Source organism: Pipra filicauda, unplaced genomic scaffold, assembly GCF_003945595.2.
Source record: "Pipra filicauda isolate LSUMZ 115617 unplaced genomic scaffold, ASM394559v2 scaffold81_size6448238_pilon, whole genome shotgun sequence".
NCBI classification, from domain to species: Eukaryota; Metazoa; Chordata; class Aves; order Passeriformes; family Pipridae; genus Pipra; species Pipra filicauda.
Genome location: NW_024104998.1, coordinates 1,226,412 through 1,252,883, shown reverse-complemented (window position 1 = coordinate 1,252,883; position 26,472 = coordinate 1,226,412). Strand labels below are relative to the sequence as shown.

Here is a 26,472-nt window from a genome sequence, read left to right as displayed (position 1 = left end):
GCACAACCACATTCTCTCTACTCCCAAAAAACCCTATGGATTCATATTAAACAGCAAAAGTTATCGAGTGACTTTCATAACTAATCACACAATCTTTTTCCAGGGTTTTGAAAAAATTCAACAGAACATAATCTTTCTTGACAAAATGCCTTTCTTATTTACAAAGAAAGTATTCCAGTTGTCAGCCAGCACAGAGAAGAGTTGAATATGCACAGGGCACACAGGCTGGTGGAAACAGTTCATTTTTGATCAGCTGCAGTGGAAAACATCAGTCAAGATCTAGCCATGCTTTTCTGGAAGTGTGCAAAACAGGTGAATGAAAAGTCTACAACTGCATGATGACGAACATCTGCAGACCGTCAGCAGGGATCCTACCTAGATGGCACGTAGGCAGGTATGAGAACAGAGGATGATGCAAGCTGCAGCCCACCCCGTCATGGTCAGTGCAGGTACACTTCTGCTGTCTCTGGTGTCACTGTCCCTTGGGAGTGCTTATACACATGTATGCATTGTTGACTCTATTTCTCAAAAATGTTAAACTCTAAGTGTAGAATTAATCAGGTTGCCCAGCACTCTACAGAATCAGCTATATAATATTTGCATCTTAAGTGTAAGGAGAAGATTGAAGGCAAACCCTCTAGAATACTTTAACAGATATCAAAAGAATAACCATGTCATGCAACCAGAATCTAAACATAAGATAGACTTCTATTTGCGTAAGATCCTGTCACAATTGTGCTGTGTGTGCCCCCAGGGGCAGGTAAAGATACTGACCTGAAATAAAGATACTAATATGAAATAGCAGTCTGAAATAAGTAAAAACTTCAGGAAAACTTCGAATTTCAAGCTGCGTAATGCAGCTACAATGATTACAAAGAACTGCAAGGCAAGGTAGCTGAAATCTGTAATCTGGTATGACAAGTTCTGAACTGGTGGGTAGAGGTTGACTTCATTTTCATCAGCCACCCAGAGACCTGAGTAATTCTTCAGGAATTCCATTGGCTTCAGCAAATCAATATTGTGAAATGCTTCTTACTTTGTGCAGTGTTTATCATACTTACAGAGTATGATAATTAGAGTGCCAACAATTTAGTCTGGGAATATAAACTAACACGAGCGTTTCATGTCTCCCTGTTCTAGGTGCCTTACAAAAGAAGACAGAAAAGCATACAAGCCAATTGAAATACTACAGATGAGAGACATTTCATCTTTCTAAACATAATACCAGATACCTGACCTGTAGATTTGATAGCATTCAAAATTCCTTGCCCTTACAATCACTTGGTTACACAAATTCAGGACCTTTGCAGGAAGTAAGGCATTTTAGAAAATACAACCTTTTTTCCATGACAGATAACACATTCGATATTTTAAATATTTAGATAATCCAGATCAAATATTAGCCAGGCAGTTTAGCACAAGGCACTTTCAAATATGAGGTTCTGTGGGTTAAAACTTGCACTTTCCCTTGGCATTGAAGTTTGCAGATAGTTTTTACCTTAGCATCAACACTGAATGTCCTAGTGCCCTTTTCCCATCATTCTTCAGAGCATGTGTTATAATACTTAATAATCATCCAAAACTCCATCACTAACTTTATTTGAATGATGCTAGTGTGCATGCTATTTTAATGCAACTTTTAGCTATCCTTTTGGGAAAAGGACAGCATGAAAATGAAAGAGGTCATGTCTTTAGGAATACTGTAGTTGCCAACAGAAAAAGAAAAATACTTTATAGAAACCCTGAAAATTTATGGATTTTTAAAAATCTCATTTAAGAAGTTACATATTTAACTTACTGCTGTTGCTCAATGAAAATAAAAAGAATTCTTGTAGAAAATACTTGCCCCAAAATGAGACAGTTGAACAGAAAGAGTTGTGTGTCTATGAATTATAGTTCCGGCCTGCTTATACTCTGCCTTAAAGCTGTGTATTCTTTCTCTGTACTTGTGCAATGCAATTATATTAGAAGGCCCTCTTAAAACTTGGTGATCTATTGGTTTAGGGAGCTAAAGATTAATTCCAGATGTAGTCATGCTCTTCTAGCCCTTCAAAAAGTAACTACTGCACCATCTGTTTTATAATAGACAATTTCAAAGAGTGCCAAGGGGAATGTTAAATACATTGGTCAAATGGCCACATATACCTCACACACAGGAATCCTAGAGGTCATAGTGCCTCAGACAGATTCATATTTTCACGTTTTTCTCTCCATTGCTCCACTATGGAAACTCAAGGAACAGCCCTCCTTCCTCCCAAAATAGGAAGGAGGTATCTTCCAGATCATTACCAGTGTTGACATGTATGAGGGCAAATTCAGACCTGAATTCAGTGGAATGGCTCGAATTCATATACCTGCCTGAATCTTGGATCCTTGTAGATTATTCCAAACAGTTCTGGGTTTTGGGTTTTGTTTTGGTTTTTGTTTTGTGGTGTTTTTTTTTTCCAAATGAGGTCAGTAGCTGGAGGTTCCTGCTAAACTGATTTCAGACTTGGCTGGTTGCCCAAGACAAATGAAGGGTGCAACAGGTAATGAAGGCTTAGTCCAGGTCATGAATGATAATTTTTATTTTTCCTGAGTATTTCAGAAAGCTTGAAATTAAGAAATTGTCTCTGTTTTTTCTAAATCCAGCATTATGCATCAATATCTACATCTCATATGTATAACAAGATGCACTCAGGTTAGCATCAACATGACCTAAATTCTTTACATCAGCAAAACTGGAGTAAAAAACATTCTCTGAAGGTTTCCCAAGTATAAATCTGAACTTCAGAGCAGTAACTCGTGATTTATACCAAACAGTCCTGAGAAAAGGTCTAAAATGAAAACAAAAGGAAACAGAAAATCTGCTAGAAATTAGACAATCACAATCTTGTGCAGTCCTGGAGAGACTTTTTCTTTCCTGCGGTGACATTAGGTAAATCATTGGTAAAAAGAATTAAAGATTAACAACATGTCTTCAGTTCATTCCTCTTTGGTTTTTCCAGTGCATCCAGTCATATTTTATACCAATTCTTGTAATAAGTTACTAGAAAAGTAGCTTAGGACTAGCAGACTACTGCACCCCCTTCAGTTTTGCTGACTTTGCGGTGGTTCTCTCCATTCAACATCAGAGGCAGAATCAGTGCCTTAGACTGTAAGCTTCGTGTCTGGGTATACTCCAACTACGCCTCAAAGTTCAAAGTTTGCTGCTGGTAAGTAAGAAAGAAATTAATAGGAATAACAGCTCCTTACCATTATCTAGTATTACTAGAACTGAACTTTTCTTAAGCAACTGCCAGTTTGGGTAGTGTAAGAGAACTCCACACATACAGTAAGATTTGCACTTTTTCAGTATTAAACATTATTATAACACAGAAAAGTGGGAAAGTGGAATAGGACACTGTTTGGACAACTTCACCACAGCTTTTGAAATTAAAGACATCTGAAAGGAATACACTCTGAGAGGCTAATAAACATATTGGTGTGGAAGGATACATACACACCTTACAGCCACAGCAAAGGCCCCGTTGTTTAGGACAAGATTTAATTCAAAATAATAGACTCAATAATAATAATAAAACTCATTCATGCAAATCAAGAAGTGTAGTTGTCCCACCTCTTGCTGAGCTGATGTTCCTGGAAGATAAGACCTCCAGAATAAAGAGGTATTTAGGGAAAACTTTGTTTTAGACATTTTTATTACACCTCAGCTTAATTCCTGTTTTTGCTTAAGAACTTTTAAATACTTCTTATCTGTTTTAAAACGTAATTAACAGATTATAAGAGTCACGAACACTACTCTATTCCTGTGCTTTCCAGGCACAAATTCTGCCTTTAACTAAGTCATACAATGCAGGGCTGAAGTCTGATCTATCTTTTGAAAAATACTCAAGAATTGGCTTAGTTGAGACATTTGGTGGAGCTCAAAGAGAGAAAATTCAGAAATTAACTCTTCTCTCCTTGTTCCATAGTTGTCCTAACTCTAAACTCAACCCTAAATGTACAGATAAATACTTCAAAGCTCACTGTTTTCTGGGCTGACAGGCTAATTTTCTGCAGCTGAGCCCAGCATTCCTCCACTTCACTGTAAACACCTGTAGTACATCTCTTCCATGGGAAAAATGTGCCAGCCATTTGCTAGCTACTGGCTGGGTCATACATACCATGTCAAAGTGATCTATTTCATTTAAGATATATAGATCCAAAATTACACAGCCCAGAGAAAAAAGAAAGCAATTATTTTATTTACTTGACACATGCTGTCTTCAGGAAAGTTCAATTTGTAGCAATATTTAATAATTCATAAAAGAATACAGTTTTAAAAAGTAACTTATTTGTTCAGTACAGCAGAAAATTAAGACACAATATATGAACTGGTACAATATACATGCTCCGCAGAAACAACTGTATTTCTATCACACATTTTTTGGAAAACGTTATTGCTTTTACTTTCATTGCATTTGTACCTCAGAGGCAAAAATTATTACACAGAAAGATCTGTTTCCTTTCTCAGCCATCTTCTGTAGTTATTTGAGGGCTTTTTTTTTTTTTTTTTTTTTTTACTGTGTTGCATCCAGCAAGGATGGACGGTCATGTCCAGAGAAGGACAATGAAGCTGGTGAACAGACAAGAGCACAAGTCATATGGGGAGTAGCTGAGGGAGCTAGGGGTATTTAGCCTGGAGAAAAGGAGGCTCAGGGGTGATCTTATTGTTCTCTACAACCACCTGAAAGGAGATTGTAGCCAGGTGGGGATTAGTCTCTTCTCCCAGCTAACAAGCGACAGGACAAGAGGAAATGGCCCCAAATTGTGCCAGGGGAGGTTTAGACATAAGGAAAAATTTCTTCACTAAAAGAGCAGTCAGGCGTTGGAACAGTCTGCTCGGTGAAGTGGTAGAATCATCGTCCCTGCAAGGGTTCAGAAAACATGTGAATGTGGCACCCAGGGATACGGACCAGTGGTGAACACAGTGGTGATGAGTTAACTGTTGGACTCCATGTAATCTTAGCGGTCTTTTCAAACTTCAACTATTCTATGATTCCATGACCACCAGCCCAAATAACAATTACCAACCACAAACCCTGTGTCACTGATAATGACTGCAGAATTCCCCCTGACTGGATGAGCTCCTCCATTATCGTTGTGAGGTTAGAGGTGTCACTAGACAAACATTAGAGAAACAACTCTGGCCACCTACTGGTGGACCAACTGCTGCGTGTGTCTCGGCAGCATGCCACTGTCCCTTCCTGGTGAGAGCCAACAGTCATCCAGCATCTGTCCTTCCACAGAATCACAGAATATTCGGAGATGAAAAGGACCCACAAGGACCCTTGAGTCCTGTTCTTAAGCCAATGGCCCCTACGGGGATCGAACCCAGGACCTTGGTGTTATCAGCACCGCGCTGTCTCTGAAGGCAGAGGTGCAGTTGTGCCCCGGGACGCCCAGGGAATCGCCACGCTGGAATAGGCCCTAACCCTGAAATCCCGTGTCAGCACTTTGACGGATCCACGGCTTTCACACGCGCTATACACCTGTCATGTGCGTTTAGTGGGTGTTTAACACGTGCAAGGCCGTGGACGCGCAATATTTGCAATCAAATCGGAATCCCGATGCGTGCGGGCGGTCCGAGTCCATCCGAAAATCCGGCTCGTAAAGTGCTGTCCCCAAAACCCCAACCTCAATCTGGGGGCAAAGCCGCGACCTCTCACCACGCCCCGTCTCCCATCTCCGCCAGCCTCCCGCGCAGGCCAGGATCCGACCACGAAGCCGGGCCGAGCGCAGCCGCGCCTTGCTGACAGGAGCTGGGCCTTGGCGCTCCCGGACAGGCCGCAGGGGGCGGGCCGGGCCCGGCGCAGGCGCCGCCGAAGGCTCGCGGCGGAGGGCAGCTGGGCCTGGGACGGCGGCTCCATGCGCTGCCAGGTAGGTGCGACCTGCTGGAGCTCCCGGCGAGCGGCGGCCTGGCCGGAGCCGGGAAGGGCGGCGGGGCTCCCGCGGCCCCTCGGCCCGGCGGGCAGCGGCGCCGGACGGGAGAGGCCTGGGCGGGGGAGCGGGGCGCGGATCCGCGGCACTCACCGCCCCCCCGCCTTCCCTTGCCCCCCGCCTGTCCCCGCTCTCCGGACGGCCGGGGCAGGAGGTCGGCACCGAGAAGAGCCTGGGAAAGCTTTTCCCGGCGCTCTGGTTCCGGCCGTGTGTTGGTGGTTTTTTTGGGGGGAGGCCCCGCGCTCTGAGCCCTGTCTGTTCCCCGAGCAGGTCTCGGTGCTGTATTTCGCCCGGAGCGCGGAGCTGGCGGGGCTGCGCAGCGAGACCCTCTCGGTGCCACGGCAGATCACCTCTCTGCAGCTCTGGGAGGAGATCGTCAAGGCCCACCCCAGGTACCCAGCAAGTTACCAATGAGGTGCACAAAACCCGTGGTTGGATATCTTTTCTTTTCTTTTTTTTTTGGTAAATACAAATTCGGCGTTTAGAGACTAGTTGGAATGTGTAGCAGTACTTCGACAGTGCAAAACCAGTGATGTTACCTTCTTCTGGTAACCTGCACCAAGCTTTTCGTGTTCCGCACAGTCGGAAAGGCTGTAGCTTTATGTATATACAAGGAAAGCCCAGGTCCCAAAAGTAGATGTACCCAGAAGTTGAGCCTGAGTGGTACACGGGGCCCATTGTCCAGGAGAGCTGGGGTGCAGTAAGCTGAAAGCTGAGCTATGTTATTAACCTGTGGAGAAGGTGAGATGTCTCAAGGAGAGATCACGCACAGCCAGGACAATAAATAAGAAATAAATGGTAGCGTGCAGGTGTTTTTAATCACTTAGGTTGGACATTAGGAAGAAATTATTCACAAAAGGGGCGATTAGATTTTGGAGTGAGCTGCCATTCCTGGATGTGTTTAAGGAAAGACTGGACATGGCACTCAGTGCCATAGTGTAATTGACATGTTAGGTCAAAAGTTGGACTTGATGATCTCAGAGGTCTTTTCCAACCTAACTGATTCTGTAATTATCTTTAACTGTACAGTTAGCCATTGGTCTGATCTTATGGCACACTCTGGAAGAAAGATCAGGAAGGGAACTGAAGCCTGCACAGGCTTCTAGCCACTCAACCCTGCCTGACCCAGGAAGTAGATTCAGCCACTTTCAACCTTCTCTGTTTTGAAAGATACTGCTGTTGGTTGCATTTCTCAGGGAGTCTGGTCCTGAGAGAGCTTGTGCTGTAAGAGCTTCTGCAGCACTGGTGCTCCTTAGGGGTGTCAGCAGAAAAGTCGCCTCATGTTAGGGCTGAGGAAAGGTGCTCAGTTCTGACAAGAATGAGTCTGATAGACAAAGATGCAACACCATTTTGAAAGGGTAGAAGGGGGTAAAAAAAAAGTAGGGTTTAACAGGTTGAGGTCCTCAGGATTTAGTGCTGAATGCACTGGAATTTCAATAACTCTGGAATTAGATGTCAAGGCACAACTCTTCTTTAGTCGATTACTCTCAAAGGCTATGAAAACAATGAACTATTTAGCAAAGGAATTTGTTTCCAGGTGAGAAGCTCTAACAAAATGCTAGACCAGGGGCCTTTTCCTCACAGAGAACTGGGGTTAAATGTGTTTTGGGGGAGGAGACAGTGCAGGGTATGTGCTTATTTTACTTTGCAGCCTGTTCCTCTGTGTCAGAGGTATCAGCAGCACCGTTGGTTGGTGTTCCATAGTTTGTCAACTTTGTCCTTTTATGAGTGATGACTTGGGGCAGTACATCTTGCATTTGCAGTTACTTCACAGCAGCCTTCGTGAAAAACGCTTCTGTTCCTTGCTTTTATGGAAAAAATATAATTTTAGGGCATTGACCACAGACTTCTGTTCACACTGCTAATGGATATTCAAACTGCAGCTTTAGCATACTTGACAGTGCTCGTCTGTTCCACCCATTTTCCCCAATGAATTTGCTTACCAGTGACACTAGTTGTGACACTAATTAGAACCCATCCTTCTAATGGGCACTTCAATTTCATGGGTATGCCAAGTTCTTCAGTGACTTTCATGCAGTCTCTTTCTTCAGTTTGCCCTCTGAGTCAGAGCTACTGTGTTTTGCTTAGTCTGTGCCTTGCCTACTTTGGTCTATCTGGCTGGTAGGAAATAAGATGATTTTTACTTGTACTCTTTTGGTGTGTCTACATGTTTCTATGCAGTACAGCTCTGCTGGCTGTGCCAGATTTTGTAGTCCAAACAATAACAGTTATCATACCTGCACCATATAACGTAAAATGCTGGCATTCTTTTTCCTGGTGTCTTACTGCCATTGCCCTCATGCTTGCTGTGTAATTGCACTTAGCCATGAAAGTGACTCCTTGTCTCACGATATCCAGAGCTGTGGACTCTCACAGAAACATCTCAAAGATGTGAAATCAAAAAATATTTAGAAGGTCTGCCAGAAGACACATCACATCTGCCCTCTTACTTCTGCGGCCGCTCCTTACCAACAGCAGATTTCAGACCTGTAAGTGCAAAAGACCCAAAGCTTCATGAAGTCTGAGCACACACAACAAGAGCATCTCTTTGACCACTGAATCTTCCTGAGATCTCATGAGCAGCACCCAGAATGCTTCTTGGTGTGTAAGAAAATTGCTCCAGTCCTTCGAGACTGTATCAGGGCAATATTTACTTCTAATCCCGAATTGTATGGTTGCTACCTCTTGAGTTACTTCTTTATTATAAGCTGCTGCAGTGGGTCTGATATACATTGGTTCATTCTGATACAGGCCTATGACAAATTGAATTCCTGACTTTTGAAAATTATACTGAGTTTGTTTCTCCTTAGCCACTACAAGAAACCCAAAGAGTAGGAGATGGGTGTTTGTTGTATTTTTGACAGTGTCTAGGAAGCAAAGTTGTGTAAGTCTCAGTGGTTTTTACCTCAGTTGCCCTAGACTGTGCACCAGTTGGTTGTTTAATGAAATCTGTGGTTAAATGTAAACACTCTATTTGTGCTCCTGCCAATCCCCCTTAGGCTTGCTGTCATCCAGGATCAAGTGGTTTTTGCTGTTCGCCAGGAATACGTGCTTCTTGGAGATCAGCTCCTGGTCCTTCAGCCTGGAGACGAGGTTGCCATCATCCCACCGATTAGTGGAGGCTGAACCTGCCCAGATTCTGTTGGGTAGGTATCTTGCTTAGTTTCTATGCTATAGAGCATAATCCTGTGCTAATATAATCTGAATTCTGTATGATGTTCCAACAGTCCTTTTTTGTTTAGGTCCACAGATGTGATTGCTATTCTCTCCTTCCACCCCAGTACTGTTTTGAGAGAGCCTAATGTGTATTTCCATCTGGAGAGTACAGTTATGCCGACCAGAAACTACAAGCCAGTGCACCAGTAAATGATTAACACGTATTCAGTAAATGGAAGACAATTGCCAGAGAGGTCGGGCATTGTTTTGAATTTGAGTTTTAGGTCTTGTTACTCCTTCCTTGTTGTTTCTGGCTACCAGTAGATACTTTGCTTGCCTAAGTAAGATAATAATGAACAACCTTCTGCTGCTTTTTAACAGAAGATAATACAGCAAAATAACTGCTGCTTAAAAATTTTGTTTATTTTTTGCTGTTAAAGGAGCAGGTGTGCTTAGAATAGCTTAATTTCTTTGCCTGCTTTCAAGTGCCAGTCCTTGTGTTTACTGCAGCTTGTTCCATTGCTGCTTAAAATACTTCTCATTGTTCTCATTCTTAGGTGATCTGATGACTGGTTTCTACTCAGAAAAGTTAAAAGCGTCTCTGTTGTGACTGAAACGGATGGATACTGTGAGGTCCTGAATGTCCTGGAGAGCATATTCAACTTTAGGATTAGAAATCTAATCTGTGTTTATCAGAAATCTCTGTTTTTAAACTGTTTGATTTCAGGATAAGAAAAGTAGGAGGGGCTGCAATATCACTGAAGATTTACCAGCACTGCACAGTGGTCCATGCTGGTTGATTGTATTATTAAACCATGGCCTCAGACTAATTATAGTTTTGTCCCATTGTACCAGACTTTCCTGTCAGAAAGGAATATGTATACATTAAAAACCAGGTCATTGCTCGATATTTGCAGTTAATATTCTCTCTGTGAGACTGATGAGAAGTGAATTTGATGTGTAGACTGGTCTCTCAGGGAAATAGATGGTGCATGTTGTTTGCATAAATTAGATAAAAAGCAGTTGGCTGATGCTAGTATCTTCAGAAACAACAACAGAGTCTGTTTGGTTTCAGCCTTTTTAGTGAGATATGGATGAAACTGAAGATGTGCCAAAAGATTTTATCAAGCTCAAGTCTGCAAAGCTCTCTGTAGATGAAGTGTCAGAGCTGGTCGTTTCACCATACTGTGGGGCAGTGTCTCTGTTCATTGGTAAGTTTAATATTTATGAGCTGGATATTTGGATGTGTTAATGGTCTAATAAATGGAATGTAGATTGTCCACATCGCAGACTTGTGCTTCTCAAATAAATCAATTCCTGGTCTGAACCCAGGATGTTTAGAAAACATGATCTGAATTATTAGAGCAAGACTATGGCAGCAGTTAAGCAGTTGCACTGGGATTAAGTGGTGAGAAGCTTTCAGGTTGGTATAGCTATCCTAGGACTGAATGGAGCGACAGCTCTGGAGTATAGAACTGCTTGGGAGGTGTTTTCTCTATCCTCTTGGGCACAGCTTGTTCAAGGTGGGAATAGAATATTGTGGCTATGCAAACACATGCCCACACCTGTATGTGAGGTCTCACAACTAAGGTCTTAGTTGAAAGTGAAGTACTGTTTTACCCATGAGCTGGTAAAGGTAAGGCTGATACTCTATCCTGTGCTTAATGTGCATGGCACACATCTGAACCCCTTTGTCCTTAAACTTTAGTGCTGTGGGCTTCTAAATACTGAGCATTTAAAAATTGCATGGGCAAATGCAATAATAATAGCAACTTAGTAATTACCACAGAAGATGTCCCAGCCTTGAGCATTACGGACTCTGGACTTGTATAATGTGTAAACTAAATTATTCCTTTTATAGTAAAGATTTATCTTGTTCAAATAATCTCTTTATGCAGCCATATTTAGGGGAGATTGTTTATATTTGCGCAGTGCTGACCTTGACCATAACAAGAGATCCTGGGTTTTACTCAGTATTAATACATTATATGTTTTTATGTAATGTGTATATAGTATATATTATAAATATACAGTATATATTTAGTAAGTGTGCAGAATTTATTTATTTATTTATTATTTATTTATTATTTAAGTACACTTTATTTGGTTGATAAATCATTTTTATTTAGGTACTACAAGAAATAATTTTGAAGGGAAAAAAGTGATTCACTTAGAATATGAAGCATATACTTCAATGGCAGAGACTGAAATAAAGAAAATCTGCAGAGATGTAAGACAGAAATGGCCTTCAGTCAAACATATTGCAGTGCACCATAGACTTGGGTATGTATGTCCAGACCACATCCTTCTGTAAGTGGAATATTAATCCTTGTCTGGTGCATGGACCTGCAGGAGTATTTAGAAACTGTAATGCAGTGTGTATTGGTAGTGTTTGCTGGAGTCCCCATTTAGCCTTGCAGGATCCTTGATGCTGGTTTGATGTTTTGAAAAGAGAGAAGGGATTGTAATTTCACTTTTGGGGAGAAGGGATTGTAATTTCACTCTGGAGAAGGGGAGGCTGTTGGTTTGTTTTGTCTTTATTTCTAAAAGATATGAAGTTTTCAGCACTTTCTTTTTATTCTCTCTTCTATGGAGATGCTGCAGAAGGTCCTTGTCAGATTTAAGTCAATTTATGCTATAAAAAAATCTGCAAGCTTGGGCTATGGGGAGTGAAGAGACACAGTAATTGCCAGACATGCTTGTAGGAGAACCTCCTGTTTTTGAGTCTTGGATAAGCATTTTCCCTTAGGTTCAAACATGGAATGCTAGTATCTGACATTCTCTTGAGCCTTCCCTATTTATCAGGTTTCTCACTGAAATTAGAAGGACTTGCAGAGTCTGAAGGAACATTGGAGGTGATTGCAAAGGGTAAGATAGTAGGTCTGAAGGGTAGTTTCCTTAGATTTCCTCTATAGCCAGCGGAGAGAGCGGCTCTCTTGAGGGCAGCTCAAAGCATTTAAGCTGAGATTTCTTCTTGTGAACTATTTGCTGGAGGAGTCCTACGATAGAGGGAGAGCTGGGAAGCAGCTTTTGGGAATACTGCTATTGTGAGGAGCAAAACAAAACCTTGTGCTTCTTCTGTTAAGTTTGGAAAATAACACATTGAATAGTAAACTTCAGAATTTAAAATCAGAGTTCACCAAAAATTAAGTTTCATTGCAAAATCTGCATAGTATGAGGCACTTAATTTCTTCTTTCACAAATTCTTGTGCAAATTGAGATGATTTTTTAGGTTTCCAGATAAGAACTAACTGTTCTAACTTGTTATTGTTTATTATTTAGCCAGCTTTCAGTGAGTTTCCTATGTATTGTTGCAAATTAACAATTTTCCCCTCTTAACTCCATAGGCTTAATTTAAAAAAAAGAAAGAATGGATGAAAAAAGCCTATGTCTGGTGGATTTATTTATTCTCAAGTGTGGAATTTTAACATCTGGTACTGATTTTGGTTGTGGTTTTCTTTCTTTTAAAAAGTGTATAATCTTTTGGACGTGGTTTGACACTTGCTCAGTATGAATGAGTCAGGAGAGCATGTGGCCAGAACACTGACGTGACATGGCCACAACTTTTGGGTGCTCTTGATGTTAAGTGTTAGCTAAAACTGCTGTTGTTCCTCTTCTCTCCCTAGTGTGGTTCCAATAACTGAAGCAAGTGTAATTATTGCAGTCTCCTCTCCACACAGAGCAGAATCCCTTGAAGCTGTAATGTACTGCATCAATACCCTAAAAGCATCTGTACCAATATGGAAAAAGGTATGTTTGGGGTCTTTCCAAGTTTGAGCCCCCCTCTCACAATTTGCTTCAGTGTGAGAGGGTTTTCAGACAAAACAAAAATTGAATTTAGACCTATGCTAGTCTTAGACATCTGGGCTATCTAAGAAATGCTCCAGGGGGCAGTTGCTCCTCATGGCTTGTCAGTGTCTGGCAGCAGTGAGGTTCCTCTAATGCAGCCAAGCCCATATATGGCAGGTAGAACATCTGAAAGGCTGTTCTGTACCTCTACCATCCAGCTCCTTTTGCTTTTGAAGCCAGCCTGGGGTCAAAGTGAAAGAGGCCCAAGTTCTCCTCTTTTGAGTTGCAAAACTCAGTTCCTCACAGGCTTGTGGAAGAACTTTGAATCAGCTTTGCAGTTCGCAAGTAAAAGGAACATTTCTTGTCTCTGTCTTTTCCCCTCATCCCTGTGGCCTTGAGAAAGCACAAAGCATTAAGCAATAGCACACAGAGAAGGGATGAACAGAGATCCCAGGGTTGGTATGGGCACACAACACTGGAGAAATTAGCCCAGGTCCAGAAAGAGATTCATTGTGTAACCACAGTGTTGCATGCAAGTAATGAGCATTACCTCTGCCTTCTCTCCCAGGCAGAACTTGCCATGTGGTTAACAGTGATGTTCTCTTGAGTACTCTACTTTTCTGACACCTCTTTCAGGAGACAAGTAATCAGGGTGTAATCTCGGAGCTCTGATGAATTTTCTTTATAGGATTGGACTGCTGCTGGGTAGTCCAGTCTGTCCATCAGATCCAATACTACTGTATTTGGTGTATTGATGTAATATATTTTTTTAATATTGACATTCTGTTACACATAAATACTCTTCTTAAAATGATGATACAGTAGGTACTACATGAGTGCTGTGTACTCCACAGCTTTTACATCATATCTTCTAGATTTCTTTGTTGAACTTCAGTATAGATGGGCCCTTTTAAATTTAATGGGTATCAGCCCGAGGTTCAGCTAAGTTAGTATATTCTAAGGGTGCTGCCCTCTTTTCTGCTTGCCAGCCAAGTACTGTGTAGTCCTGTTGTGATCAGTAAATAATAGCGGGGTGGCTGTTGAGTTATTTGGCCTGGCTTGTATGTAGCAGAGTCTCACAATATTGCCCATTCTTTGTTTATATTTGCAGGAGATTTATGAGGATGAATATTCTTGGAAAGAAAACAAGGAATGCTTTTGGGCAAATTCAGAAAAATAACTGTACTCTTTTAAAAATAAAGTGTTACTCTTCCAAATGAGCATATTTACCTTTGAATTGTTTTTACAGAGAATCTATGTGTTTCTAAACAGTTATAATAGATGTTTCAATCTGAGTAATTTAATTTGGACTGAGTGATATGAATGAGTATTAATTAGGGTTTTAAAGCATTCTTGACTATCCTTTGAAAGCACCCTTTTGCGCATTCTAACATGGAGGCAGTTTTTAAAACAATCTTCCCTAAAATTCTTGGTAGCAAGGTATTTAGACTGCTCTGTGATATATAATGCTCTGATGTTTTGACGTTGGTAGTCTGTGTTCTCTGTCTGCATGGGAGGTCACCGCAGGACAATTGCATTCTTTTTAATCTTAAAAAAGTCCAGACAGGTTTAATTTTATGACTGTAGAATCAGTTTGCAAGCTTTATGCTATTTTGATATTCTTGTAACATGAAAGCTACTTGAAGTAGATGAAATATTTTGGTCCAGACGAAGAAAATACAAACTATGCCCTAGAGTTATTAACTTTTTAGTAATGGTTATGTTCCAGTAGCTGTATCTCACAGAAACATTTTTACTGTGCAGCTGATACTACAAGTCTATTGCATTAAAAAAAATATGGACAGACTTTTATTCAAAGTTAGATCTAATATTCTACCAGCAACAAACTTGCATTAGCAATAACATGCCAACCTGTAACTACTTAATGATGTCCAGACATAATTAATTTTGAAGGTGATTCTTGGCTCAGTACGACCTGGCACCGTGCACTTGCAGCCTAGAAAGCCAACTGTGTCCTGGGCTGCATCCAAAGCAGGGTGGTCAGCAGGTCACAGGAGTTATTCTGCCCCTCTGCTCTGCTCTGATGAGATACCACATGGATTACTGCATCCATTTCTGGAATCTCCAACAAAAGAAGGATGTGGACCTGTTGGAATGCATCCAGAGGAGGGCCACTAAGTTGATCAGAGGATTGGAGCACCTGTCCTACAAAGACTGGCTGAGAACTGGAGTTGTTCAGTTTGGAGAAGGCTCCAGGGAGACTGTAATTACAGCACCTTCCAGTATCAAAAGGGGGCTTAAAAGAAGGTTGGAGTGGGACTTTTCACAAGGGCATGTAGTGATAGGACAAGGGGCCCTAAGCTGAAGTGAGGGTAACTTTAGATATAAGGAAGAAATTCTTTACTGTGAACCTGGTGAGGCAGAGAAGTTACGGATGCCCCATGGCTGGAAGCATTCAGAGCCAGGGGCTCTGAATAAGCTGGTCTAGTGGAAGATGTCTCTGCCCATGGCAGGAGGGTTGGAACTGGATGATCTGTAAGGTTCCCTTCCAACCCAAAGCATTCTATGACCATTATATCACAGACTACTGAAGCCTCAGCTCTATAATCCATTTCATTGTGTCTGCAGTAAAAATCTACAGCAGCTGCTAGTTGTACAAAGTAAAGTGAGGAAAGCAGGTGATGATCTTTTTTTCCTTGGGGATTTCAATCAGTTTTAATACTTAGTTACTATATCTAAATTAAGTAAACCATAATAAAACATACAGCTTCAGGCAGAAATGTGGTTAAACTGCGCTTATTAACTTACTGATGCACTTTCCTCAGTGGAAGTGAGTCCATCCTCTGCCGGACAGCAACTACTCCTTGCATGCTTACATATACACACCCTACAAACCATGTGGGCCCGATAATCTAGGCAGAGCTAAGCAAGTTCGAGTTTTCCTTTGTTTTGGAGGTTGGAGAGAAGCCCTCTGCTGTTTGAATGTCGTTTTTACTGGCAATTGTACTGAATCTTGAGCACAGATCACTTCCTCTGTCAAATAATTCTTTTTCTCTTTAGAAGAGAAATACATACATGACCTCTTCCATTTTTGGTGTTCATTTTTCCACGTTCATGTTTGCCATTACCATGCAACTAATTAGTGTATTAATTTCACAAAAATAAATGTTTAGCTTGTCTTTTAGTGGGTGGTTTATGAATGAAGTAAAACCTATGTAGTGCTTGCATACTGGTGCTGTGCTCAGATAAAGAGAAATAGTTCTACTTAGGACCCCACGATCAGGGGCAATTCTTGTGTTGCCCTAGTGCCTCTCTAGTGCTGCAGTGTCCTGGAAGATTTCTCCGGGGTGACCTTAAGTGCACCTTCCCCCATCAGCAATGCAGCTGTGAAGGAGGGTGCAGAAAAAAAGAGAGAATAATTGTGTACTTCCCCACAGTGACCAGGAACAATGAATGGAAGAGATGTTGTACTGAGTCACAGCTGAGTGTTACAATGTGTGTATGCTGCCTTGGTAAAAACAATGAAATGTCATTTTGTGTCCCTAGCTGTGCATGAGGCAAGTACTGCTTTGTTCTGGAACAATGATGTATCGATCTTGTGTAACTTTGGGTTCTTCAGCTGGCATCTCAAAGCGAAATGGAAATGCCTCTAGGAGGGATGTTGTGCATAATTAGAGGTAAAATGTATCTTGCTGAAATTTAAGTCCATACTCCAAACTCTGTGTTCTGTCTCCCTCTGTAGGGCTACCCTTTCTGCTAGGGCAGATCATTGTGTTCTAAGGTAGCTGCCTCAGGCTATATCTGGAGCGACCCAGAAGTGTTTCCAAATTTCCAGGCCAGGGGATGAATTCCAGCTGTGTCACAGTGTGTGTTAGGGAAAGATGTGGCTCTGCACATGTCCCAGTATCCATACGTGCAGGACTACACTGCTGGGTGAAGGCTACTTTGTCTTCTGGGGAGGTCCACTGAGTGGGATGATAGGCAGCTGCAGATAAATATACAAGGAAATATACAGCTTTCTGAAACGAGTCCAAGCGTTTCTCTGCCTTGTCTGTAGGGGAGGGTAATCCCACCCCTTTGTGGCTCTACCAGGTGTGTCACATTCGTGGCTCTGGTGCAGAGAGATGTTCCCAGGAGCAAATGCTGCAGACCAGTGGGTCATCATGTAGAAATCTGCCAGATGAGGGCTGTCTGTGGAAGGGAAGTGCAGGTCTTCAGAGCATGAATTTCTCCTCAGAAGATGCCTTAGTCTTGGCTGGCAACATTTGAATATACTGATCCATCCCTTTGTGTGGCCGAACATCCATATACCAGCATTCCTTAATTTTAGGAGTTTCCTTTCCTGATTTTGATCATTCTGCTCTGTTCTCAGGAGAAGCTTGGCCTCATGCATAAGATGAAAACAGTAAGAGATGGATTGCCATGAAATAGCCGGGTGGGGGAAGGGGGCTGTGTTATAAGGCGCCTACCCAGGAGATGGCAGCCGAGAGATGGCTGAGTGGGTAGAGCGGGTCCTGCCCTGCACAGGTGCTGGCTGTGCTGGGAAGTAGAGGCCCTTGCTTTGGCTGTCATTCATGAAAGTGCCATTGTTGCACTCAGGAATGAAGCCTTTAGATTGTTCAACTTTAAACTAGATTTTTTTATTCTTTCAGCTCACTTTTCCCACAGCTGTTAAAGCAATTTGTAGCTTCAGAGACTAGCACATTCATTTGCTCCTTCAAAAACATTAAAAGGAAAGAACTGTTAAACCTAATTATTAACAAACTGTCTGTGAAAGCAGACAGTGCTGCCCTTTGCCCCCTAAAATGCTCTGAAAAACAGTCTTGAGCCCTTCCATTAAGTGTCCTGTGGAGGTGGTGGAAGAGTTCAGAATAGGCTGATGACTATAAATGACCAATTTCTTTGATTACCCTAGGCCTGTTTTCTGAAAAACAAACAAATCATAAAATTGATCTTATCAAGTGTTACAAAAATTAGTATCCTGATGTATCTTTATAGCAGTTCTCTTTTAAATGTTCCATTTCAACTATTTTAAGTGGTCAATACATTTTAAAAACTGCTAGCATACCAAAGCCTGTGATCACATACAAATAATTCACCATAAATGAGAACAGAAAGGTGACTTAAAAGATAGGACCCAAGTTTTCTGAGGCAATGAAAATGTACACTTAATTACCTTTAAAGGCAATTAAACGTTGAGGCAGTTAGCTATATATTTCAAGATGCATTTTCATACCTTCATTTTCTTTAGTCTGTAACTTGCAAGCTTTTTTTGTAACCCAGTTTTGGATGTAAAGTGTAAAATACCCTGTGCTTTACCCCTAGTCAGCAACCCAACCCCACCCAGCCACTCGATCACTCTGCTCCTCATGGGATGGGGTAGAGAACAGAAAGAGTAAAAGAGAAATCTTGTGGGTTGAGATAAAGACAGTTTAATAGGGAAAGTAAAAACCACTCATGCAAGTAAAGCAAAACAAGGAATTGATTCACCACTTCCCATCGGCAGGCAAGTTCAGCCATCCCCATGAAAGCAGAGCTCTATCAAGTGTAACCATGGCTTGGGAAGACAAATGCCATCATTCTGAACACCCCCCCTCCTTCTCCTTCCCCCAGCTTTATATGCTGAGCATGACACCATATGGAATGGGATATCCCTGTGTCCCCTCTCAACTTCTTGTGCAGCCCCAGCCTCCTGTGGGTGGGATGAGGAGCAGAATAGGCCTTGGCCCTGTGTCAGCACTGCTCAGTGATAGCTAAAACATCTCTGTGTTATCAGTACTGTTTCCAGCACAAATGCAAAACACAGCCTCATACCAGCTACTGCCAAGAAAACTAACTCTACCTCAGTCAAAACCAGCACATACATAAGCCAGTATTTAAGGAATCTGGCTTTTAATTCTGAAAAACACTGAAACTTGGTGAAGTACAGAGTTTTGTGCCTTGAGATCAGGTTTGTCTGGTATTGTATTATGGAAGTGTTAAAGTTGGTAGCCTACCTGAATGTCTATGTACTGTTGTTAAAAGTACGGAGGAGTTGAAAGTGGAAATAAAAAGCTCTGTGAAAGAGGGTAGTTTTCAGGTGGTACTTACTGACAGTACTGTCTTCTTTCTATTAATAGCCAAGTTCTCTTCCTTTGCCACATTGTGTCTGCTGAAATGTTGAATTCAGCTCTTCCAATGTATGGTGGGGAGTGGCCAGAGCCAGGCATGACATGCTACTGCTGACCAGTTCTGTAAATAGCAAAAAGTGCAAAGCCTACCAGTATGTGATACAATTTTAGATGCCAGTGATGATAACCTCATGTTTACAGGAAGGCCTGTCTGTGGTAATGTTTTAACACCATCTATTCAACTAGAGCTTTTCAAATATTTTACACTAATTTGAGCTGACTTACACTACAATATAGTTTACTGATAGTGTTATACTCCTGACTATGATCTACAAGACTTCAAGTGCAGCTTCTCTGTATACCTAGCAGAGTCATCCCCTTTAGGATTCTCACTGTATGCTACTGGAACAAAGACACACTCCACTCCATTTTATGCAGTGCTTTTTTGAGTAGCATTGCTTCGCTTTAGGGTGCTATTTAAAAATAAATGAGTCTGTGTTCAGCAGCAGTCTTGGTTTTATTGGAGTAATGCTGTTAGGCCCTCAGAGAGGCACCATAGTGATACAGTCCCTGCTCCCATAGAGCTTACATGCTAGCTTTTAGAAGTCAACATTATTATAAACTCTCTTGTATATCTCAAATTTATACATAGGCTCATATGAAACCAACTCTGATTTTGGACTTGATTCTAGTACTTCAGGAAATCAGCAGCTAGATTTCAAGTCCAGAATCAGACGTAACTTGAGTTTACTGAATGTATCGCTGACTTTTCTTGTTGCAAGCACATGCTGAAGCTCAAAATTTCAGAATATTTTAAACATGCTGTTTTAAAAAAGTAAACTTAAAAAAAAAAACCCTTGCACACACAATACAAGATATACATAATATTTCCAGTATTATTTGCGGCCGTGCCAACTTAAAAGTGCAATAGACTCACCATTACAAAAACTGAATTAGCCACTGAAGTATTAATTATAAAAAGAAAATAAACTAGTAACTTGAAGTGGTTAGGATACAAAAACCTTACCCATTGCTATGCCTCCCCTTTTTTTTTGGAAAAAAACTATTGTGTCCAGGCTGGGGGGAAGATCCTGTTGTCCAGGTCAAAATAAAACCCAGTGAAGTCTAGTGAATTAAATCATTGCTAGCCGGTTGATAAACTTAAATCCCCAAAGAAGTTGCATGTCAGATATTGACCTGTACCTCCTACCAAAGGCGGAAGAAGGAAATCTGACTGAATGCCTGAATTTCCCTTGCAGGCAGCACCAGAAATGAAACATTCTGCTATCTGGTGCATTGTGAAATTCCCCCTCTGCCCTGAAGTGCCTGACCCTGATTATGTAGGAGCTTCCCACATGTACAGGTGTAGAGTTTGTTTTCTTCTGCACAAGTTTACACAAGAACTGAGGCAGACAAATTTTTTTCTTTACTTTCTGAGCATTTGCCCTCAAGCTTTATAATTATAAGTCAGGAGCATATTCTTTAGATTTATGTGATTGCTAATTTTTTTTTTTTTTTTTACTTTTTAAATAATTGTTTTGGTCACAGACTCAGCTGATGGCAAGAATCTTGTTTGACAATCGAGATCAGAATCTGGATAGTTTTTCAGAATGTTAAAAAAAAATACCACAAAATGTAACATTTCATAGATACAAAATAAACCCAAAACACAAATAAAACTACACTGAGCACAATCCAGCTGTTGCTGCAAATGAAGCATCTCTTTCTTGTTTGCCAAAGAGATGGTGGGCTTCTGACTGATTACTGATTAAAAAAGACCGAGTAAAACTTTCAAATATGCTCAAGCCTAGTCCCTCAGAAAACAATTGAAAGGTGCCTAAGCATAATTACAGTCCATCCTTGGGGAAAAGAAAACATGACTTCGGGTCAGATCAGGCACATTTGAATGTTTTACTCTTGTTCAAGTAAATCATCTCGAGTTGGAAACGCATCTCACTTGCATGGCAGCATACACAAGGAAAACAAATCTCTCACAAGCAATTAAAAGTGTAACTGCCAGCCATGAGAGAGAAAGACAGCCAAAAGGCCAATTCCTCTGACTGTTTCCAGTCTTACAGCATGGGCCTTTCTTAAGACAGACTGAGCTTTCATTAAAACCAGGCAGCATAACAGCATGTGATAAACTTGAGGTGTGTAACCAACACAAAGTCACCCAAGTATTGTGCTTAGAGCTCCTACCAGAGCACTACAGTACTTTGCTGTATAAAACATAAGTTAACTTCAGCAAGACATGAACAGGTGGGACCAAATGTGACAGGTAAGGAGGCTGTACTGAACTTTGGTCTCCTGGAGGGCACTGAGATGCTAAAGAAGTTAAGTGCAGTAAACATTTTACAGACCTTAGATCTTCATTATCCCCTTTTGTAACATGCATAATTCCTCAGTCATCTATCCCCTTAGTTAACTTTTTGCTCCTAGTCTTGCAAAATCTTTCAGTACAGAATTAAAGGCAAGATCTTGACTGTCTTCCTTATTTCTGTCAAAAGCCAAACTGGTGTCAGAAGGACTGAGAGTGTAAAGCCCAGCCTAATAGAAGTGGTAGAGTTTCTCAAGATGAAATCTGAAAACCAGTAATAACATTGCAAAGAACATGCTGTAAGTGATTATGAAATTCATATTTTCTTCTCAGACAGAAAGTATGCAGAAGGCAGTTATACATACCATTTGGCAATATTTCCCCAAAACAATATCCTTCAGTAATTTAGTTGTGACCTTAGTGCAAGAAATATGGTGAACTTTTGGAGCACTTTGCCCAGCCAGTTGTCCTGTAGCACCCAGACAGACATATTCATACACAGTTCCCAGTTTGTAGATTAGTTAAGACAAAGGTTTGCTGGTGGAAATTATTTTTCTAAAACAATAAGGATGGAGCTAGTCAATGAAAAAATAAGTTTTCTTCTCCCAGTCTGGAAGCAGCATTCACCACACATTCATCATCAAGTTAATAAAAAATGTCCTTTACACATATGGTACTTGTCAACTGAATTACGAACTGATGCTGTTCCACAATAATCTGAAATAAATTGTTCTGTTTTACTCTGCAGTGGATCAAGGGAAGGGCTGCTGGCACAGTATGTTACTGTATACTCCGGACCTGCCAGTTCTAAGGGCTGAGTTTGTTTGAAAGGCAAAAATTGACTAGAAAAGGCACTATAAATCATTTTTGAAAAAACCAAACTGTCCTGCAGTTACTCTTATAATAGAGTAGAATCTGTAAAATATTTTCATCTATAAACACACTTTCATTAAAAATGTTTAAATGTTACTAAGCTTTAAGGCACTCCAGCTGAAGAACCGACTGGATCGCAACTACTGTTGGTGGCTCAGATCTCCTCTTTATCCATATAACTCATCTTCTTCAGTCTTTGTCCTTTGTGAGTTCTGCAATTTCATCGACATCTTCTATATCCTGTGTCATTTTCTCATACTGTCTCTTGAAGAAGCCAAGCTGTGAGAAATATTAAAATAACAGCACACAGCAGTCAGTTGTTGATAGTTCATTTCTTAACTAAGCTAAATACTGTGATGGTAGAAGTGCACGTGTGCATGCACAAACTACTGAGTTTGATTTGTAGAAAATTCTTGCCTCTAAAATGAAAGATCTGGGCCCTAAACTCCTGCCTGCTGCAACTAAATACCAGAACAGCAGTGCTGATTAGCCGTTTGTCTCCCTGACTCTCCATGCTGCCTTGGTGTGTCAAGGAGCCCTTCAAACACCAATGCACACAGAACTCCCCTTTATCTAGGTATCCTTTGTAAATGACTTTTTGCCCTTGCTTTTTCTCTGTTCTTTTGTCTGTTTAGATACATCCTCTCCCTCCTGGCTTCTAATCCCCAGCCTTGTCCACTGGGAATATCATGGGCATTCAGAGCTCAGCTAGGGTATTATGGAAGGAGGCAGACAGTGTCAAAAGGAAAAAAGTAAATACCACAGCCCTTGTTTTGAACAACTGGCAACTCATTTATCATCTTCATGTTGCCAGTTTCTGTAAGAACTCATTTCACAAACCATTCTAAAATACATCAAGGGTGTAATGCCAATGCAGTATTATTCATGCCACCAAACTGCATATGCAGTTTTGTTCCACACCAGAGAGATTCCAGAGAAAATAGCCCAATGTATTTATCCCTTTCTGTTTTTAAGAATATAAACTTACTTTCCACAAAACGGCAACCAATACTAACAGCAAGAGGAGTCCCGCCAATATACTGCCAATCACAACACCTACTGGTATCTCAGCTTTCTCATCTGGCTTCATTATTGTAACTGGGATCTGAAAACAGAGAGATTGTGTATTAAGGATTAATGTTAACTGCATATGAAGTAGGATTTGTAAACCAAAGATCAAGAATGGCTGGACTCACACATTCCAGGGTCAATGACTAGAACACATCAAGCAATTACAGCCAGTTCACTAGTGTCCGTGGGTGCCTGGTTGCGCCACCATGGCACACAGCAGTGCCAGGTAAGGATTAGGGGCCCTCATCATTCCTAGTGATACGTAACAGGCAGAGAACAACCTCCTCCTGCCAGCTTTCTGCCTCTCCATTAACAGGAGGCCTTTCAGAATTGTCTGCATAGTGCACAGACACACCATCACTGCATAAACCAGACATACCTACACAAAAGTGGGGAATAGCCTGGTGTACAGCACCATATGCTCAAAAACAGACCTCTGTTGTGTCAGCTGGAGAAGAACTACTTTTCACCAAGCATTGTCAGAGCCCATTATCTGTGCTGGGCACCTGTAGGAGGCAATACTAATCACTGAGGTCGGACACCATCGTGCTCACTGCATCTGCTGAAACTTCAACCCTCTTGCTGGGCAGGTACCTCCTTTCCCTGTTCTTCCCACCTCCTGTGAAACCACTAACAACTTGGTAGATCTCATGTTAATCTGTGTTCTTCTGAGTCAACTGATGAATCTACTGTAAGATGTATGGGTTGAACAGGAGCACTTGTAGCGCACCTACACTGGACTACCACAAAGCAATACCAGAGAGGTCCCAGAAGAGCATACAGTGTCTGGAAGTTAGTTTTGAGGTGATACCCTATCTAGCTGGATTATGTATAACCAACTATATAATTACATATAACATAGCTGCTCAGGGAGACATTGCTGTAATATTTATGAACTGCCAAATCTTTGGATTTAATCTTGGAATGACATGCATTTAGCTGAAGGTTTTTTTCCTTCCTGAAACATGATAAAATAAGTCACACTGGTTTACTTTCCCTGGGTTGCTTGTCCGGTGCATTTGTCTGGTGTAATTTAATCTTAAGCTTTCTGGGAAACTTGCACTGGAATGACATCTCAGTGATTTAAGCAATTTCTGCTAGAAGGCTCCAGTGTTGTGCTAGGTGTGGCTATGTGTATTCATTTCACTGAGGCTGGCTTTGTGTATTTGCTAACCAAATGTCCATAATGATGATTCTAGCAGGTTCATGTCCTGTCCTCCAGCTGGCAGTTCTTTCCAACTTGGAAAAAATCTGAAAGCTTTTATGCAAAAATACCTAAGCAGCTTCCCCATATAGCATCACAAGGCAACATTCATTCATTTGGCTAAACAACCACCCAGCTCATCCAATATAAAAAGCCAGTTTCATATGTATGTGCAGTTTGCCTAGTAATGCTTTCTCCAGTAGATTAACAGTGAAGTGGCACTGTTGGAAAGGAAAATTGATGCCTAAGAAAAAATTACCTTGCCTGAAATTAAACTGTGGTCAATAAGACACCATGACTGGGATCTACCTCATCTACTGTTATGCCTACAGTATGGTTACTTGACTTCTAAAGGAGGATAGGCTCTCTTAGGGCCTAATTCACTCTACTTATTTTCAGGATCATTTATAAGATAAGATGGATTTCATTTCAGAAATACCTATTTTTTCTATGGATTAGGGTTTATAGAATGGCTAACTCTAATGTGGATGACTAATGTAGATATTAAGTTAGATGAATTCTAGCATGCCCATCTAAATTAACAAGGTCAGTAGGGAAATAAGATTCCTTCTGCACTGTGTTGTTCCCAAGGCAGTGTGAAGGGCAGACTGGGTACCTCTATTGGCCTGACGAGAGGTATATACAGTGCTGGGTAGTGACTCCATGATTGAAGTGTCAAACTGTGTGCCCTAGAGAGAACGTACCTCCAACAATCTTGGCACGTTTATCAAGACTTCTCACAGAGCAAGAAGCTTTTGAGTAAGGATCAGGCTGTAAGCCTTGTCAAAAGCCATGGTGTTTCTTAGGAACCTGTGGATAACTTTCAGGGCCTGTTCAGCCACTGTCTCAAAGTTGTAAAAGTCCCAGCTGCATATGTATCAATGGCTGGCTGATGAATTAACTTTTATTTGTCAACTGTCATTGAAATAATTAAATTCTAGTTCTCCTGAAATGGCCAACAGAACTGCTGGTAACGTAAATTTGGTAGTATCATGCTCCAGGTGTGGAAAAATAATTAGTTTATGAGGTACCTAAAAAGCCTGTGCAATTACCTGAAATATTTGCATTATGTATGAATGAGTTTCATCTCCTAAAGGAAATAACACCATGCCACAAAGCCGAAACACTCAGAACACTTAAAATACTGGTATGTAATTTTTCTGCAAAAACAGGGCATTATTTACAGAACATATTTCCATACATATTTCCTTTGCTCTTCAGGCACTGGAGGTTTTCCTGCTTACAGGTTTATTTAGAGGTTCTTCACAAGATATGGTGTGATCTATGAGAAGCCAATGACTAGAAATGGTACTGGATTATGGGCTTATCACCACAGTGAGACAGATCAATCACTAATTGCCTTTGTACATATTTAACTGAATCTTCCCTTGTCTTTAAATGGTCCATGCTACACATTCTCACAGATAGTTGACTCATTTACTAATTTGGTCTTCGATGGCCTTGATTATTTTTATGGATAAAACAGGCTACTAAATCCTGTAAAAAGAAATCTTAACATAGTACTGCAAATGGAAAGGTGTTCCTCTCAAGACAGACCAAGAGAATAAGGTATCCTTTTTTATTACAAGAGTACCACAGTGCTACTGTATTCTTTAACTGTTTTCTATGTTTGTATATAACAGATGGAAAACCTGAGAGAAGAATTCTGTACTATTAAAGCAGTGGCTTGGAGACTTCTGTTGAGATTAGCTGTGTCCACATTGTCCATATGACAGCCATTCCAAATGCTAAAAATATTCTACACTCTTTTACAAATGAAATTATGTATATTTTCTGGAGACCTGTGCCAAACAGTTGTCTAGAAACATCAAACCATATATGCTTACAGAAGTAAGCAACACTATAAATCACATTTGCAAACATGTTTTCCAGAGCTTATTTATCTACAACAATTAAGTCCATTGCAGAAAGAAGTCCAAATTTTGATCCTTTCATAAACAGGAAGCTATATGGATTTCAGAAGTTTCTAAATGACTTTTTCTGATAGCTCTACAATCTATTTGAGACCT

The 26,472-nt window shown here is 41.0% G+C and overlaps 3 protein-coding genes across 5 annotated transcripts in view; 2 read left to right on the top strand and 1 right to left on the bottom strand.

The window, feature by feature from the left end:
• Positions 1 to 5,600: 5,600 nt before the first annotated feature.
• LOC113985523 (molybdopterin synthase sulfur carrier subunit-like) lies at positions 5,601 to 11,327 on the top strand. 2 transcript variants are annotated; one of them, XM_039390436.1, is made up of 5 exons: positions 5,601 to 5,901; positions 6,232 to 6,353; positions 8,961 to 9,107; positions 10,193 to 10,328; positions 11,247 to 11,327. In XM_039390436.1, the coding sequence occupies exons 1-3, from the start codon at positions 5,890 to 5,892 to the stop codon at positions 9,085 to 9,087; spliced, it is 261 nt and encodes an 86-aa protein (XP_039246370.1). In that variant the 5' UTR covers positions 5,601 to 5,889; the 3' UTR covers positions 9,088 to 9,107; positions 10,193 to 10,328; positions 11,247 to 11,327. The 2 variants fall into 2 exon arrangements, with proteins under 2 accessions (XP_039246370.1, XP_027572139.1); XM_027716338.2 differs by lacking the exons at positions 10,193 to 10,328; positions 11,247 to 11,327 and adding an exon at positions 9,204 to 9,294 and having other exon boundaries at positions 5,809 to 5,901.
• Positions 9,283 to 14,131, top strand: LOC113985522 (molybdopterin synthase catalytic subunit). The gene is made up of 5 exons (XM_027716336.2): positions 9,283 to 9,371; positions 10,193 to 10,328; positions 11,247 to 11,400; positions 12,744 to 12,867; positions 14,018 to 14,131. The coding sequence occupies exons 2-5, from the start codon at positions 10,208 to 10,210 to the stop codon at positions 14,084 to 14,086; spliced, it is 468 nt and encodes a 155-aa protein (XP_027572137.1). The 5' UTR covers positions 9,283 to 9,371; positions 10,193 to 10,207; the 3' UTR covers positions 14,087 to 14,131.
• A 5,344-nt stretch (positions 14,132 to 19,475) lies between these two features.
• The window catches only part of ITGA2 (integrin subunit alpha 2), a 68,993-nt gene continuing 61,996 nt past the window's right edge, over positions 19,476 to 26,472 (bottom strand). For both annotated transcript variants that reach the window (XM_027716334.2, XM_039390434.1), the window contains 2 exons: positions 23,156 to 23,272; positions 19,476 to 22,446 (listed from right to left, as the gene is read on the bottom strand). In XM_027716334.2, coding sequence (XP_027572135.2) covers positions 22,357 to 22,446; positions 23,156 to 23,272 — 207 coding nt within the window. In that variant the 3' untranslated portion in view covers positions 19,476 to 22,356. The remainder of the gene's footprint in view (positions 22,447 to 23,155; positions 23,273 to 26,472) is intronic.

Coding starts and splice junctions, on each gene's coding strand:
- LOC113985523 (XM_039390436.1), top strand. Junction 6,354..8,960: donor ATCGTCAAGGCCCACCCCAG/GTACCCAGCAAG, acceptor AATCCCCCTTAG/GCTTGCTGTCATCCAGGATC.
- LOC113985522 (XM_027716336.2), top strand. CDS start 10,208: ATGGATGAAACTGAAGATGTGCCAAAAGATTTTATCAAGCTCAAGTCT. Junction 11,401..12,743: donor GCAGTGCACCATAGACTTGG/GTATGTATGTCC, acceptor TTCTCTCCCTAG/TGTGGTTCCAATAACTGAAG. Junction 12,868..14,017: donor CTGTACCAATATGGAAAAAG/GTATGTTTGGGG, acceptor TTATATTTGCAG/GAGATTTATGAGGATGAATA.